Source organism: Vipera berus (genome assembly GCF_964194415.1).
Source record: "Vipera berus genome assembly, chromosome: 2".
NCBI lineage: Eukaryota > Metazoa > Chordata > Lepidosauria > Squamata > Viperidae > Vipera > Vipera berus.
Window position 1 is genome coordinate 128,583,313 of NC_138203.1, and position 17,225 is coordinate 128,600,537.

The 17,225-nt window shown below is 43.1% G+C and overlaps 1 protein-coding gene across 7 annotated transcripts in view; it reads right to left on the minus strand.

The window, feature by feature from the left end:
- The window catches only part of COL5A3 (collagen type V alpha 3 chain), a 137,223-nt gene extending 132,578 nt beyond the window's left edge, over positions 1-4,645 (minus strand). For all 7 annotated transcript variants that reach the window (XR_014025282.1, XM_081318843.1, XM_081318842.1 and 4 more), the window contains exon 1: positions 4,488-4,645. Coding sequence is in view for 6 of the 7 variants with exons in the window: in XM_081318843.1 (XP_081174969.1) it covers positions 4,488-4,572 (85 nt within the window). In the remaining variant the exon portion in view is untranslated. The remainder of the gene's footprint in view (positions 1-4,487) is intronic.
- Positions 4,646-17,225: the final 12,580 nt, after the last annotated feature.

A 17,225-nucleotide genomic window follows, 5' to 3' on the forward strand; every position in this document is an offset into this window, starting at 1 on the left:
AACTATTTTTGTTGTTATTGATGTTGTTTTGCTAGCTTCCCCTGAAAAACATTCCTGCCAGGAATGTCCCATTGTGAATGGGTGTGTGCACAGACAGCAGACAAAAAAAAGAATTAAACTTTGTAAGATCAGCAAGGAGAAGAAGAGGTTAAAATGTGCACATTTATTTGATTTGCACTTTTGTAGTTTCCTGATCTCAAGATTTTTAAGGAAGAGACTGAATGTCCAAAAGAGTCCAGACTTGGTCAGGGAACACAGAAGTTATAAATACCCAGAAGCCACCAGATTATCTACCCCTCTCTATACTGTCAATGCTTCTGAGTTGCTAACATAAGCCACCCTGGCAAAATGTTTAAAAAATAAGAAATAACATAACAGAGTATTCTTAAGCTGCATGATGGGAAGAAACACCCATAATAGGAGGCATTCATTCTTGAGGCCCATTGTAACAACGCAGCATTTTTTTTCAATCTTATTTGATACTTATTTGGAAAAAAGATCCAGTTGATATAGCTACACTGAAAATTATATTGAATTTGAATACACACACCTATACATCTATACATTTTTAAATATTTTTGTTCAAGTATCTTACTCAGTAGGATTATTTATCAGAGTTTCATGGGCAGCTACAAAAAAAATATGCTTTTATACTTCCCTTCTGTGCAAGCCTTCTCATCAGCCACCTGGAAGTAAGATCTAAGGGAGGGCTTTGAGATTTTTATAACTTTGTTCCCTGTTACTAATTTACTGTATTTTGCTGAAGCCATAGTTCCTCACTGCCTTTCCAAAAAAAGCAGCTGAAATGGGAATAGAGACAAAAGCAACTCAGAAAGAAAGAAAAAAGCAGATACCACATTTAAGGAGAAGAAAAAACAACAATGAATTAAAATAAACTTACAGAAGGCTAGAGCTACAACAGAATTAAACAGCGGATTAAAACTAGGCAGGATAACAATTCCCTTATGACTTTTCTTCAGATGCTTTTGTAAACAATACATATTTAAGCTGATGCTTCCAGGGAATAGCCAAAGCCTGGGGTGAGGTGGAGGGGGTGTGTGTCATTCTATAAGACGATATATCCAGCTTTAGTAGAGCTGCATCAGCATAATTGTCCCATCAAACTGGATCCCAGCTTGCTGCTGTCATCAGTCATCCCTTTTATCTCCTTGGAGTTCTTTATTCAATGAACAGCAACATTTCTGGACAGGAGCTCAGCCACTATTTGCTTCTGATTCATTGCAAAGATCCCTTTCTCAGATTTTCCTTAGGGGGGATTTAATGCAGCAGTTTATTAAGGACTAAAGACTGGCAGCTCAGTGCCCATCCATAATCATTCCTCATTCAAAAAATATGCCTGAATGGATGGGATGAATGACTGACTGGCAGGGAAGAAACACCGGAACAAAACCCCAGGGAGATGGCAATGCTGTTTTGGACTCACTGAGGACTTGACGCTTGAAGTGCCACATCAGGGGGCACAGCCCCCTGCCCTTCTTCCTGGTCAAGGAGATTCTGCTGCTAGCAACTATGGTACCTGCTTCACTTGTAATAGCAATCCTTCATAGAGGATAAGGTGGTCCAAAAATGGAGACAGGAGGAGGAAGAGAACTAAGTGCTAGAAGTGATAGTATAATAAATTTCAGATGAAGTGGGCTGTAGTCCACCAAAGGTTTCCAGCAATAAATTTTATTCTTCAAAGTACAACAAACAATACCAATTTGTGGGATAGACAAAAACACTTACTCTGCTAGAATGCAGTTTCATATGGAAATTCAACCAATTCAGTTGTTTATGTGTAAATCCTTATACAGTCAAAAGTACATCCACAAAAGCAATGAAACAGGAGGTTTGGGGGAACTTTCAACCAACTATTTAAGAACTTAGCAGGTTCTTTAATCATGGAGTACAGTACTGGTTCTGGAGAAGATAGCATTTAACTAGGCTTGCTGATCTCAGAAGCTAAACAGGGTCAGCCCTGGTTAGTAATTGGATGGGAGGGTGTCCCTGGGAATTTCAAGACTAGGAGGTAAAGATAGAAAAACAGAAGACAACTAAGGCAAACTTCTTCTACACTTTTGCATAGTAAGCTACAAAAACATGTCCATGCAATCATTGGTATTTGAGCTTCATCGGAAAGAAATTTTACTTTTGCTGGAGGTATAGAAAACTAAATGAAGAATCTTGGGAAAAGGGCATGGTCAATTGGCATTTCATCCAACCATGCCCTTTTCCCAAGATTCTTGGATTTCGAAGACTAGAACACTCTTTAAGATATAGTAATCAATTGCAAGTTTTTGTTTGGAGAACTGGAAGTTTGGAACACCGTTCTCTCCAGTAAAACTCTGCAAGATACTTGTTTAAAGTTCTCCAAAGCATATTTTTGCACAAACAGCAGTTTTTAAGTATGTCTTTAAAGTGCCACAAATAGGACTGTAAGAAAGCTTGGAAACAATATAATGTAAAGCAGCCTTCAAATTTATAGCTCATAGCACTCTTCCTGAAAGTCGATTAGAAGTATGGTGAAACAACGTCATTCTATAAAAGCTCCCTATAAAAGGAGTCTTTAAATTTCTGGGACACATGTGCCTGACATATCTAACACTTTATCCAAGATGTTTTTGCTTCTGGGTAAATATGTAATTGTTAATTCATACGTTTTTTTCTGAAATGGTTTTATGTGAAGTTGCCTTCTTCTGAGAAATAGTTTTAGAAAAGTTTTAATCTGGGGTGGTTTTTTTTAAACCGGGGTCTGCAACGTAATATTTTAAGTTTAAACTTATTCGCCGACTGTAGATTCTTTTATAATGCCAGTAAAAAGGGAAGTGTATCATGGGGAAACTCTAGATTTGCTGAAAAGCAAAAGCACCAGGATTAGAGAAAGTTCTTAAATTAGCCCAGTGAGATCAATGGTATCAAAACAATCTAAGACAATTGACTGAGAGAAGATAACGAACATAATATTTTAGAAGATGGATAAGTTGGTGTCAAACCCCACAGAGGCAGGTCTCATTTGTAGCTTACAGTACAGGCAAAGTATTACAAGCCACCCCCATCACAAACACACGGGCATTTGCAAGATGACAACTTTTTATTTGTGATATACTACTGCCATTTCTTCTATTCGCTGTTAAGGGGCAAAAAACTAACTTAAAGCTATCACAGACTGAGTAACATATGATAACATGTTTTCAATATGTGATCTTATGGAGTAGACATTGGCAAATTGAGATACTACAATATTAGGACTACCAATTGTTTACATTATAATTTAACCCTACCAATTAATCAATGTGCCACATAACTTTGTAAATGGATAAAAAAATATCACTGCCACAAGAGGTACAGCACTGCATATTTTGTTCGTGTGATCCTTACTCCCACTTCCCAGGAAACATCACCTTAGAAACTGTGGGAGGAAGTTATAATTGAAAGTCAGTGATTACTCCCAGCTGTTCCGAGAGACATTTGCGTTAAGAATCATACCCGTTTATCACACTCATTTTCACTGTTTGAAGAAAGCATTAGACTCTTAATAGACAATATCTCTGACTTGAAAAAAAAGATTTTAGTGTTATTTTTATCGCCCAGGGACAGAGCTTTCTTTGAAGGGGATGGTGATTCAACAGAAACCTGCCAAAGGTGCGCATAACTGAGCGCGGCGGCTCCTAAAAGCAGGTGGTGCCTCCTTCCTTGTCCTAAACAAGCCGCGGACGTGTTAAACATCCCCTTGAGAGCAGCAGCAGCAGCTACTTCTCGGCTCACAATCACTTTTGTGAGAGGAACGCCAAAAGCTCTCCGTCGCTTCAGTCGAGTCCGTGAAGAAAAAAAGCTTTTCCTTCCTTCCTTCCTTCCTTCCTTCCTTCCTTCCTTCCTTCCTTCCTTCCTTCCTTCCTTCCTTCCCTCCCTCCCTCCCTCCCTCCCTCCCTCCCTCCTTCCTTCCTTCCTTCCTTCCTTCCTTCCTTCCTTCCTTCCTTCCTTCCTTCCTTCCTTCCTACCCCGTCCCCTCTTTGCAGAGAGCACTCGACCTAACAAGCCGGCCTGAGTTAGCAGCGCGAACCTGGGGGGGGGGTTCGCTTTGATTTCGCCGCTCTCCACTTGCCGTGGGAACTAAGTTCGGAAGTGCTCTTTGCACTTTACCTGCGGAGCAGGTGCTGGCCGGGGCGGGGAGAAGGGGAAATTAGCGAGGGAAGGTCACTCGCGAGGTTGCAGAATCGCTTCTAAAGCAGCGTTTTTCACCACCCCCTCGCCTCTCTCCCTCTCCACCACCACCCCCCCGCCCGTCCCACAAACAAAACATCTGGGCTGCCCAAGTGAACCGTCGGCTGTTTTTGTTTGTTGAGTCCGCTAAGCCTCCGCCCTCTGTGCTAGGCGCTGTCTGGAGGGCGCTCGACGGTCGCTCCCCCCCCCCCGTCCCACAGCACACCCTCCCCGAGCTGCTGCCCCCCCCCCGACCTCTCTCCCTTCGGACACCCAGCCGGCGTTACCTGCCCTCGCCCGGGGAAGTTCTCGAAACAGGAGGGCCAGGAAGCAGACCAGGTGGCCCCGCAGTCCCGCGGGGCTGGCCGCCATCCTCAATCGGCGCCTGGGCTCTGCCTCTCTCGCGCTCTCGCTCTCTCTCTCTTTCTCTCTCTCTCTCTCTCTCTTTCCCTCTCCCTCTCTCTCTAGCAGGGGGGGCGGCAGCCAGCGCAAGCCGAGAGAGCCGCCTGGCCCCGCCCTGCTCCTCCCCCCCTCTCCCCCCCCCCCTCGCAGGCTCAGGCAAGTCGCTCAGGCAGCCCCGGGCAGGAGGCGAAGCGGCTTCCCGGAGACTGGAACGGGCCCTGCACAGCCCCGTTGCTTAGACCTGGGCGAGCTTGTGGCGAAGGAGATGCGGACCTGTTCCGGAAGCCCGGGTTCCGGCCTTGACCAGACCAGACCAGAACCCCCCCCCCCCACTGTAGCAACCCTGCAGCATCCCTCCCTTCCCCACCCCCCACGCCTCCCGTCCGGCATACTTCTATGAGGCGACTCTGGGGACCGAACGGATGACTCCGCTCAACAGATACGGGTCGTCCTCGACTTACGACCACGCTTGAGAACCAACGTTTCTGTTGCCAAGTGAGGCTGTTAAGGAAATTTGTTGTGCAAAGGTCTCCTTGTGCTACCAAAGAGTTGCACAGGCAAGGAAGGGTACTGAGAGCAGCAAGAGTCACACAGTAAACTGCCTGCAATTAGTGCAGGTTCGAGTCCCACCAGGCTCAAGGTTGACTCAGCCTTCCATCTTTCCCAGGTAGGTAAAATGAGGACCCAGATTGTTGGGGGCAATTAAGCTGACTTTGTAATAATGCCGCTTGGGGTGTGTGTGAAAGCCCTAACAAGCAGGCATATACATAGAATGAAGGCTACTGCTAAGCTTGTAAGCCGCCCTGAGTCTTCGGAGAAGGGCGGGATATAAATGGAATTAAAAAAAACACACACACAAGAGTACACTGAGTTGTAAAAGCAAAAAGTAGTTTACTTTTGAGGTGGTGTAAAAACAAAAAGGCACGGTCAAAAATAAACAGTCCAAGTAGCAATCTAAAATACAAAGTCTTCTTACCAGTCCAGAGGTCAATACACAGTTCAGGTTTATCACAGTAACAGAGCAAAAACAGTAATAGTAGAGAGCAGTGAATTCAGAGAGAGAAAGAAGCTACGTTCCTAGCTCCCTCTTATGGCCATGGGAACACTTACACACCCAGTGGCCAATTAACATCTTAAAAGACATAAAACATCATGGTTAATATATTTTCAACCCAACATTGTAGGCTAACACCATATGCCTAACAGAGGCAATTTGTTAGGTGAGGCCCCATTTTATACCCTTTCCTGTCACGGGTTGTTCAGTGAATAGCAGCAGCTGCAGTCAATTGGTATCGTGGTGAATCTGGCTTCCCCCGTTGACCTCGCTTGTCAGAAGGTCACCAAAGGGAGATCTATCACATGACTTTGGGAAAACAGCTACAGTCATACATATGAACTAGTGGTGGGATTCAGCCAACTCGCGCCAGTTCGGCAGAAGCGGTAGCTAGTTTTTTGTTGCCCAGGCCCAGGATGGACTTCTGGAAGCGGCATCCACGCAGTGAACCGGTTGTTCACATATTTGAATCCCACCACTGATACGAACTAGTTGCCAAGCATCTGTTGTGATTCAGGGTCAGCCTGTGGGTTCGGCAGTTGGGTCGGATGACTCAGATGAGGGGGAGGAGGGGGGTGTTGAAGAACTTGCTGATGATAGCCCTCAGGCAGGCCCCTCCCACTTGGTCACCATGGAGACCCAGCTGTGTGAGCCTGACAGTGTGGATGAAGATGACCCACAGCTGGCCCTGTTCAAGGACGCCCGACGCAGGAGGCAGTCAAGTAGGAGTAAGCAGAGGAAGGCAATGGGGCTTCTCGGAAGGAGGGAGAGAGAAGCCACGCCCTGAACTCTTTATAAAGGACTTGTGTGGGGAGGGCTGGTTTTCTGAAAGCAACCGCTCAGATAGTGTTTCAAAGCTCTGGTATCTTGGTTCATGTCTTGTTTGTTTTTGTAATAAATTTGGCAGACGTATTCCAGCCTCTTGCCGTCTGTAAAGGGGTTGCCTTTTCTGCAAGGCCGGTAGCAGGCTGGTACAGAACAGCATCTGAATTTTGATCACATGATCATGGCGATGCTTCACTTTTTTTCCAGTGCCGCCGTAATTTTGAATGGTCACTAAGTGAACTGTTGCAAGTCGAGGACTACCTGTACTGTATGGCCTTGGGAAAATCGTTGTGGCCCATTGGAAGCCTTGCTTCTCCCTTTCCAGTACTAAGAGCATCTCTTTGGTGAAAGGAGGCCTTAAGGCTGCTCCAAGGCCTTCGGTGTTCTGCCATTTGGTACCCCCAGAATCTAAATTGATGAGTGTGTGCGTGTGAAGGGGTTTTTCTTCTTCATCATCATCCTCTTCCCTTTCTCATTGCATTTTGTCATACTTTAAAACTCATTTACCCTTTTACTAAAATATCTCATGCCTGAATGGCATGGCTTCAGGAACGAGATTCTGGGATAAACCCCTCAATCACTGAAAAAGCTACCCCACGTTTCATCTGTACATGACTCTTCAAGTTCTAAAGTTCTGTTCCTTCTTTATTCCTTTGCCCCTCTCTCAATCCCTTCCATCCCATATACAACCATGCTCAAACAATCCCTGACACACACGCATACCATTCCTCCTAATTGAAGGGACTGGCTCTGATATTTCAGCAAGATCTGGCAGGCCGCATATTTTTTCTATTTACCATTAAATAACATTTTTCTGAGTGTTGACCAATCCAGATCCTCCACAATGAATTCAGAGACTCATTTTTTTTCCTCTGAAGATGCATGGATGCCCAGAGCAGCATTCTCCCAGCCCATATAATCTTCCTATAGTGGGGAGATTGTGTTTTATGTGGGGAAGTCTCAGTCCGGGACATCTGTTTCTTCCATTTGGAAAGCCACTACAACTTTGTGCAGAGGATCCTGACCTAGATGCTCCAATGGCCCAACTTGACCTAAAACACTTCCTTTGCTCAGTAAGGCTAACGTGGTATAAATGCTTCCCAGACACCCAGCTGGACAGTATTGATTAAGTTCCAGGGCAGAGAATAGGACATCAAACTTTATGCACCAGCACAGATTTCAGCTTCAGGCTATGTCTTAATGGAGATTTCACAGACTGCAGAGGGTGACAACTACAGCTCCAAGGCCATCAGAGCAGCAGAACTGATATTCAAAGTGTGCCTGCAGTATTCAAGGATGTGCATGCCAAAGTTTTGAAGAGGGGTAGGGAATAAGTGTGCTTTTCTGAAGGGCTCCCTGAGCACTTGGATTCAGCAGAAGAAATGGAACTTTAATTAGTATTCAGCCTTGTAGACCAAGAAAGGCCCCCAGGGGATCCAGGCATGTTGGGACACAAGATTTAAGAAAGCAGGGGAATGAAAACTATGCAAAGCTGCTCTTTACTCTGCCTCTGTGCTTCTGAGTTTCCTCTGGATGGAACATCTGTCAGAAGGCAAGCAAAGGGGCTGAAGCACCTGGCACCATTCAGCCATGCTGATCTTCAGAGACTAATCCAGAGATTGCTAAAATCATGCTCCATTATCTCCATCAGTGTCTCAGTTGGCCAAATCTTTTTACCCCTTAGTGCTTTTGAGATGCTTCCATCAACCTGTACTTCTGGTATCCCTATTTGAAAGGCATACTCCAGGTTTGTTCCTAAGGTTAAAAGTTCTTTAACTTTGAGTGTTCATCCAGTTTTGGGGATTTCCTCAGCACAAGCTTCTTGTTAGCCTATCCCAAGAAACAACAAACTCTTATGTGCTTTAGAATTAAGAACCACACGGGATGAAATTTGTGACCATAAACCACTGAAGGCAGAAAGAGGCTTTAAGATCACACAATTGGACAGAAGCACAATACTAATTTTGCCATTATTGGCTTATAAGTATTTTCTACTACCATCCAATCATGGTTTGAAGAGATGCGTAGCCTGTTCTTATTATAGTTACGTTGGCTCTAGAAAATGTTACAAATCACTACTGGTGATCTTCTAATAAGCAGAAAGAGATGATAGATACAGTGGCACTATTCCTGTATCTTACAATACCCTATAATACAAGCGTTTACATTTTTCTTCCTCCTAAAGCATTTCAAGCTTTTCCAGCTTAATATTTATAGGTCAGGTAGTTGAAGGCCAAGATCAGGACCACAGGAAAAGAAAGGGGAAGCCCTGAAGGCCAAACATCCGTCCAACATTCCTCTTGCAAAGCAGGGCCACCAGTGAATGAACTTTCTTCTGATCAGAGAGAAGGTCTCCAGATGGATGGTCGCAATCTATTCTAGTCACTGCTTTGCTGGTTACACTTGCTGAATACAACAGAGAAAGCTAGACTCCCTAAAGACTTCACCCTTGCCATTCCAGGTTGGGCAATTTGAGGCAAGACGCTCCATTTTTGTGATACCTGATCTGATCCAAAGATCATGGCAGCCTGTTTTCAAATGGAGTCTGCTTGACAGAGCAGTGTTCCTTCCCAGACAGAGGCCCCACTCAGTTTTTGCACAGAAAAGCAGCCTTAAAGTCCAGGCCAGCAGAAAGGCTGGGCTGGTTCCAGCCCGGGGGCTGTGGGATGTTACTCCAGCTACAGCTGTAAATATTTGCTGGGAACCTAAAATCTGGGTCAACAATTTCAGAGTTGAGGCAGTGACTCATACCCTGAGAGACAACAGGGTGACTCAAGCTAAAGCCCCAAGGACTTGTGGGGGGAAGGAGCGGAGAAGGGGAGAACGAACCCTAGAGAGTAACGCCTCACCCTTTCTCCATTCTGCCTAAATTTAGGTACTTCTCTGAGAACATGGTTCTTTATAGAGTCTTCCATCTCTGTGAGATGTGAATATGGTCACAGTTGCCAAACAACAACAACAAAAAAAAAAACCACCCCACCCCAGCATCCTAAATAAAGAAGGGGAGAATGGGCCATGGAAACCATATTATATGGCAAAGTTGCCACTTGAAACAGTAAGTGGTGGACACTCTAAGAATGACAGATGGGAACCAACAGAATTGATGGTAGTTAAACAAATCCTTATGTCAGAGATGGGTAATCTGGTCCTCTGGTAGCTGCTAAAGTGGCTCTCACCAAAATGAAAGATTCTAAAACTGAGGGGAATGATTTCTCACTAGATTGTATCCTGTGTACAAAATGGATGGGACTGGTGTAAGGAAAAGCCACAGCCTTGTTAATCAGAATCGAGCCCATTACAATAGTAGTGGCAAAAGGCTTTCTCACTGATCTAAAAAAATGCGGGAAAGAGGAAAAGGAGTGAGAGAAATGCTTGTGTGTTTTTTTTAAAAAGAAGATGTGGGAATCATAGGTGGGTACATATGTGATACTTGAAAAGTTAGAAAAAGTATAGAATAGATTACGTCTCTCTTCTAGGGCACCAGTAATTTATTTGTTTACTCTGATCTTTGATTAAACATATGTCAGGGGGAAAAGGAATGGAATAAAATGTGAATGAAATTAAAAAAATACAGGTTGCTACAGTTGATTCCGTGGCCTTCTGTCTCACAGAGTACTGTTAAGCAAATGAGCTATATTCATACAGCACATTAGAGTGGTGGCTAGCTTCTCACATCACATTGATCCACAAGCTGTCCAGCCCCATTGGAGCCTAATCTATCCTGTGGTTGTCAGAATTGGTATGATCTATGTTCAGACTGTTCCTTAAGGCACTTGGTCAAAAGAACTGTCCACATTCTTGGCTACAATTGTCCTGGAGAAGTTGACGCTGCTCTGCAGTGGCCTGCTGAGGCTGCACTTCTGCAACCATATGTTTTGGAGTCAACATCACTCAACTGAGCGGAATTCCCTTTTGAGCACAGCAGACATGCAAGATAGCGGGGTAAAGGAAAGTAAGCATAACTTGGGTCAGATATTTACTAAGTATATTATTTATTTTCCCCTGGACAGATCAAAACAGAGATTTTTTTTTATTTGAATGAGGCAATTTTCCAAGAAAGCCAAAGAGGACATGGGAGTCAGAGAATGAGAGGGTTTAGTGAATAGAACACCCAAGCCAAGTCATAAGTTCTTCAGAAATTGGATTTGGGGCAAAAGGGAAGACTTTTGCAGATTTTAAATAATTAATGGCATTTAACAAACAGTTCTCCTCCCAACTGATGGATTTTTCCAGCTCTGACAGAATCTGATTGCAGCCAAGAGGGTCAGTTAAATCTCTGGCAAGGAAGCTAGAATCATTATTGGTGTACATTGCCATCTAGTGAGGAGAAAAGTGCTTTGCAGAAACACTGTAGAAGACCTGCACTCCTATGTGATCATGAAAATTCTTCAAGAAGATGGTTCTTGATGCCACCAATGGGTGTTTCAGGTCAAAGAAAATGCATCCAGGTCAATCCTTTGAATGAAATCATCACATCAGTTTGAGGCCTCTCATTCAATCCGCTACTTTTGGAATCAGCCCAAAGAAATTTAGAGTTAATTTGGAGATTGGCTGACCTTTCAGGATTTGATAAATAAAATTGGGGAGGAGGTGGGGATAATAAAATAGAAAGATGAAACCGACATAAATAGCCAGCCTTGGATTTTGTTTGTTTGTATCTTCCACAATTTCATTACTCTTGACCATTTATAATAGCTGCAAGCAATGCAAGCATTTAAATAAAGTTCATGGTAGGAACATAAATATATAAACTTCTATAAACAGCGTAAAAATAAAATGGGATGTGTCCTCACCACAGGCCTTCTAAAACACCTAAGGTTTCAAGAATTATTAGAGGCCAACCGATTCCTAAGCTGTGAGAAAAAAGCAGGGAAAGGCCAGTCTTTGGGGCAGACTTAGGGATTAAGGTAAAGGTAAGGTAAAGGTTCCCCCGCACATGCGTGCTAGTCGTTTCTGACTCTAGGGGCCGGTGCTCATCTCCGTTTCAAAGCCGAAGAGCCAGTGCTTGTCCGAGGATGTCTCCGTGGTCATGTGGTCGGCATGACTAGACGCCAAAGGCGCACGGAACGCTGTTACCTTAGGGATACTCTCCCATAAATAGGTGCTGCAATTAAAAAGTAGTGCCTGTGAGGCGCTACCACTACCAACCTATCTCATGAAATACATCACCTTGGTGAACCTAATCTATAGTTTGTGTGATCCATTGGATTTTAAGCTGTTGAGCTTTTGGAAACAATTTTGAACATGAGCAGAACATTTTCTGCATTGGTTCAGCACAATTTGAAATCCTTAAAGCTACCTGCCTAAAACTTTTCAAGGGTAATGTCCTCCGAAAGGGTCTATCGTCTGTGCAACTTGAATATTTCTCTTTTATAGTTTACGGCAATCCAACTTTGGAATATTTTATATGAAACCTTGCTGCATTTCAGTTGCATTTATAGTCAGCATTTCCAAATCCTCTCCAGTTCAGTTGGTGATCCGGTAATCTTTTTCTCAGTCCATAGTCAGAGGGAGCGAAAGCATAGTTTGAGAATGCATTTTTCTCAAAACAATTATGTAACCATCCTCGTCAAGAGGATGATGAAATAGCCTTATTATTTTGGTTCATCGCACAGTCAGCCAGATGTTCAGACTGGATTTGGTATTTTTGTCCATATATTGAGTACTTCCTGAGGACCTATAATAGACAGGTGAGGATGTGTTAAAGGTACAATCACAGGATGTAAGCTGTTCCGAGTAAAGCTACCTTTGCAATTGACTGATGGTGATTTTGTCAATGATGATGGTGTTCAAGTGGTGTTTCGGTTGTTTTGGGATTGTACCAAAGGTGCCTATTACTATTGGAAATACTTTTGTTTTCTTTTGCACTGTCATTCTATTCCCATTTGCAGATATTTGTATTTTGTTATCTTCTCTGTTCTTTCCTCTTCTATTCTGTTGTCTCCAGGTACTACCACGTCTATTATCCAGACTTTTTTAATTTTTCTTATCAACAATTGGTAAGTCTGGGGTGTTATGTGGAGGTGCCTATCTACTCAAATGTATTATTATCTATTAAATTTATATGCCACCCATCTCCCTAATGTATTGATTTTGGGTGGCTTACAGATCATAAAAAAAATATAAACAGAAAATCAATTAAAAAATTTAAACTATGCAAAAAATTTAGAACCAAGGGATGAATGGCATGAAGATGAGGTCTTCTTAGCCAAACAATCATCAGTGAGCACCTTTCTCACAGCTGCAAGCCAACCCACAAAACCACAGTTTAATACCCTTCTGGAAAGTCAAAAGCACAGGAGCAATTCTCACCTCCAGTGGTAGAGTGTTCCACAGCAAAAAAGGGGGGCTCTTCTCCTTGACCTTGCCCACTGGAATGTCTTAGTAGACAGGGTCCATAGTAGGCCTCTTCTGCTAGAGCAGGGCTTTTCAACCTTTTCACCAATTGTACCACCTCTAGAATATGGCAATATTCAAGTACCACCAGTCGCCTAAAACCCTAGAAAAAGTGATAAAGTACAGGTAGTCCTCACCTCCACTTTAATATCATCTCTTCTCTCACCCCCTTTTATATCCTATCTTCTCTCACCCCCTTTAATATCCTATCTAGCAGCTAGAGCAAGTGGGAAGAGCTAGTTACTATGGGAATGAGATGGTTTCTCAGATACCCTGCATCTGCACCAGGAAAAAAAAATGTGCAATTTTGGGAAAGGATAAATGGAAATCTTGCTCAGGAATTAGGCTCAAATTGTACATCATCTCATAAAGCATATTGGTTAATTAATTCCATTTACCCACATGGAGCAAACTCTCCCAATTTTATTGACCCAATATAAAACCTCCAGAACCAAAGTTATTCAATATTCAATATTTAAATATTACAGAGTTCTTAAAATATAAAACATTATGATGGCTTTAGTAGGTACGGGTAACAATTCAACCGAAACTGTAGAATTAAGAGTAAAATGTAAATGAAACAAGGCACAAAATATTAGCAATACAGACTACAACAAATTTTAAATTAAACATCGCATGGTGGGCTTCAATAGGGCTTGGTCTCAGATTTTTGGCCTGGGTAGACCTATCAGTTCAAATCCAGCTCCCTTTAACTGCGGGGAAGGGGAGTTGGATTTGCTTGCAATACCTTAACTTTGAGCAGAACTAAAGAAGGAAAAAAAGAGTTAACAATAATGGTAAAAATAATATATAGATCCAAAAAAGAGAGGGAGATCCTGATGACTCTGTAGAAGTTTCTTTCTTCTATGAGAGAGCATTTGGCAGAGAAAAGAAGAGAATTAAAAATAGAAAAATAAAGCAATGCAAGTACAGAAAGGCACTTCAAGGGGATTAGGTGATATTTAGGGAGGCACCAGGCTAAAAACAAAAAGTAGAAAAGGGGTTCAAAATTTTATTTGTAGTAAAGTCCCACTGGACCAGTCAAAAATGAGCTGAAGTACAAGGACTTGGAACTAGGCCACCAACAGAGCAAAGTAAAACCCTGGGTCCCTTTTTCTCATTTCTTGGCTGGAACCAGCTTCTCTTCATTTCTACCCTAGCAGGCCTTCATAAACCTCCAGAAGGAAGCCAGAGGCTTGGTCTTTCCAAGCAGGAAAAATTATAATATGCTATCTTGACCTGGTCAGCCAACTCCTCCTTTCCTATGACATATTTCCTCCTTCTCCTGATCATGTGCCTTACACCCCTCCCCTTTCTGGGATGGACTTCCTCCTTCTTCTCCCTGGGAACTCTCCTCCTCCATAACCGGCAGATACACATGCTCCTCCATAACCGGCAGACACACGTGCAGACACTGTGAGTCGATACTGTCTTTTGACCTTGGGAATACCGTCCAAGTATCATCTAACTCACCTCATCTGCTGTAATCTACTCTGCATGCAAATAAAGGTACTTCTGGATGATAAAAGGTATTTTCATGAGTTCTGCTATCTGGCAAAGACAGTTATCAATGATAGAATCCGCTTATACAGGCCAGCACAAAGGTCTTAGCAAGGGAAAAATCATTAAATGACAGTCCGATCCAGAATAGTCAAAAGACAGTAACAACTCAGAGTGTCTGCACGTGTGTCTGCCAGTTATGGAGGAGCACGTGTATCTGCCGGTTATGGAGGAGGAGAGTTCCCAGGGAGAAGAAGGAGGAAGTCCATCCCAGAAAGGGGAGGGGTGTAAGGCACATGATCAGGAGAAGGAGGAAATATGTCATAGGAAAGGAGGAGTTGGCTGACCAGGTCAAGATAGCATATTATAATTTTCCCAAACAACCACGTGGTGGCAGCACACAAGGACTTGGAACTAGGCCACCAAAAGAGCGAAGTAAAACCCTGGGTCCCTTTTTCTCATTTCTTGGCTGGAACCAGACTGCTATAATTGGCTTTTGCACTGAAGCTTCTCTTCATTTCTACCCTAGCAGGCCTTCATAACCTCCAGAAGGAAGCCAGAGGCTTGGTTTTTCCGAGCAGGAAGCAGCTCCGTCTGAGGAAAGATCAGAATATTTCTCTCCACCTTTCTCTCCTTGCCTTGGACTTTATGGCTTCTCACAGTTTAAGCTTTGCTCCTTTCAGAGTTAGGGTCTCTCTGGATTTCCGTGGATGGGTAAGGAAGTTAGAATATAGGGGTTCAGGCTTATATGGCTAGGAATGTCAGGTCAGATATACATGGGAGCAAAGTGAATCCCAAACCACTGACCTGAGGAGACTATAGTTCGGGAAGGAACAAGAAAGGAAGCAAATGTTAATATGCACTGGAATTGGTTTTAGCTCGTCGGAACAACTAGGTCTTTTGAAGCAATAAGACCAGAGTGGGAAGAAAGGTAAAGGGATGGTGGTGGTATCTGTTTGGGAGACTGGCCTGAGAAAACCAAAAAGCAACTGGAAGGAGCTGTTCTACTCAAAGAAGAAAGCATTAGCCTCCAGCCAAAAACCCGGGGATCTGTTTCAATCCTGAGAGAATTGCTGAGATGACTCCCACCCAAACTCTTCAGATTTTTGTTACAACAGAGCATAGAAACCCATACTCTGCATATGACTTTCTGGCACCCCAAGATGTAAAGCTGTCCTTTGACTCCTCTGTCAATTGCGTGAATTAGTCCTTTCCGTTTTCTTGACAAGATTTCAGGAGGTTTTTTTTGCCCTTGTCTCCTTCCCAGGCTAAGACGTTGCCTGCTTCCTGGACTGAAAGAATGTGACTGGCCCGAGGTCACCCAGGTGGCTTTTTAACTAAGTTGAGACTAGAACTCATAGGCTCCTGGTTTCTAGCCTGATGCCTTAGCCACTATACCAATCTGCCAGTAAAATAATCAACTCACAGTGGTACAATCTCAGGCTGTTTCTCTTGTTTCTGCTCTTAAAAGACACCCCAAAGCAGTTGTGGGAAGTCAGCCCCCCCCCCAGAGAAAGAAATACTTTTGGGAATATTAAAAGGCAGAATATTATATTTCTCCAAAGGATCTTAAAAGCAGAAAAAAACCCTCCCCACAAGTCTCTCTGCCCCAAACAGAAACCAGGTATGCAGAAATGCAAATGTGATCAAAGTTATTCAATATTGTCAGAAAGATTGGAGCCAGGAAGCTGGGATTAGAAAAATAAAGATCCCTAGAATCAACAATCCCTCACACCAAAAAAATCCAACACATATCAGCCACAGCCCCAGAGAAGCAGGATATGACCTTTGGGACATAATAGGATTAACCCACCACCATCAGAATACCAGAAAGGCACACTTAGACTCAGGTCAAAGTTCATGCCACAGGAACAACTCCAAACAAAAGCCCACAAAGGTATAAAAACCCACCACTCCCTACATGTGGTCAGTTTTTCCCAGAGCCATCTTTCTGTCTGGCTCTCCTCTTCAATAAACTGCAACCTTCTTTCTAAAGCAGTCTCCATTTTGTTTATTCCCAGCTTGGACTGGACCCTGATGAAGATTTTTTTTCTCAACACAGTGTAAGCATTTTTGGCCATGCCCTTCTGGGACTGTCCTAGTGTCACTAAATAGTTGCCTGCAGTCCTCCAAAAAAACAACCCTCCACAAGGTTGATTAGTAACCTGTGATCCCTTAAGAAATTAACCACTTCTGACAAGATCCCTAATATTTTGGAAATTGCAGCAATATCTCAATCGCTTGACTCTCCATTGCTTCAAACAGACCTTCATTCCTCCACTAAAAATATTAATGCAGCCACTTCAAAACACTTCAAATATGAACACAACTGCCTGAGTATCCTATGTGCTTGGCCTGTTCCTGTTAGAATCTGTTGGATAATACTAATGTTAAAAAGAAATTATTTTCTTTTGGGTTATGTCTACTTACTCTGAGGTACAAACATCCATATGACTGCTATACAGTATACGCCAACAGAGCAATGTAACAGAAAACTCTTAACTCCTTGCTGTCACTTAGTAATTATCTGCTTTATCTGTCTCTTCTGAGTTCAACTCTACAATCATACGGTTGCAAGGATTAATCTTGTTTTAAAGAGGGAGAATAGTAATGCCACCATACATTTCCAAAGACTGAGGTGCAGTCTGAGCCAGATCCAACATCTCCCACAATTTAACATATAGGTTTAATGAACTTGGTGCCAAACATGGATATGAATTAAAAGATGGTTAAAATGTAGCACTTGATTCAAGCAGTTCCCCAGAAATTGAAGTGGTTTAAAATTCATCTCATCTTCTAGGCTTGCATTCAGAACTCTACTACGGAATCCCTATGTGATGTCCATTTA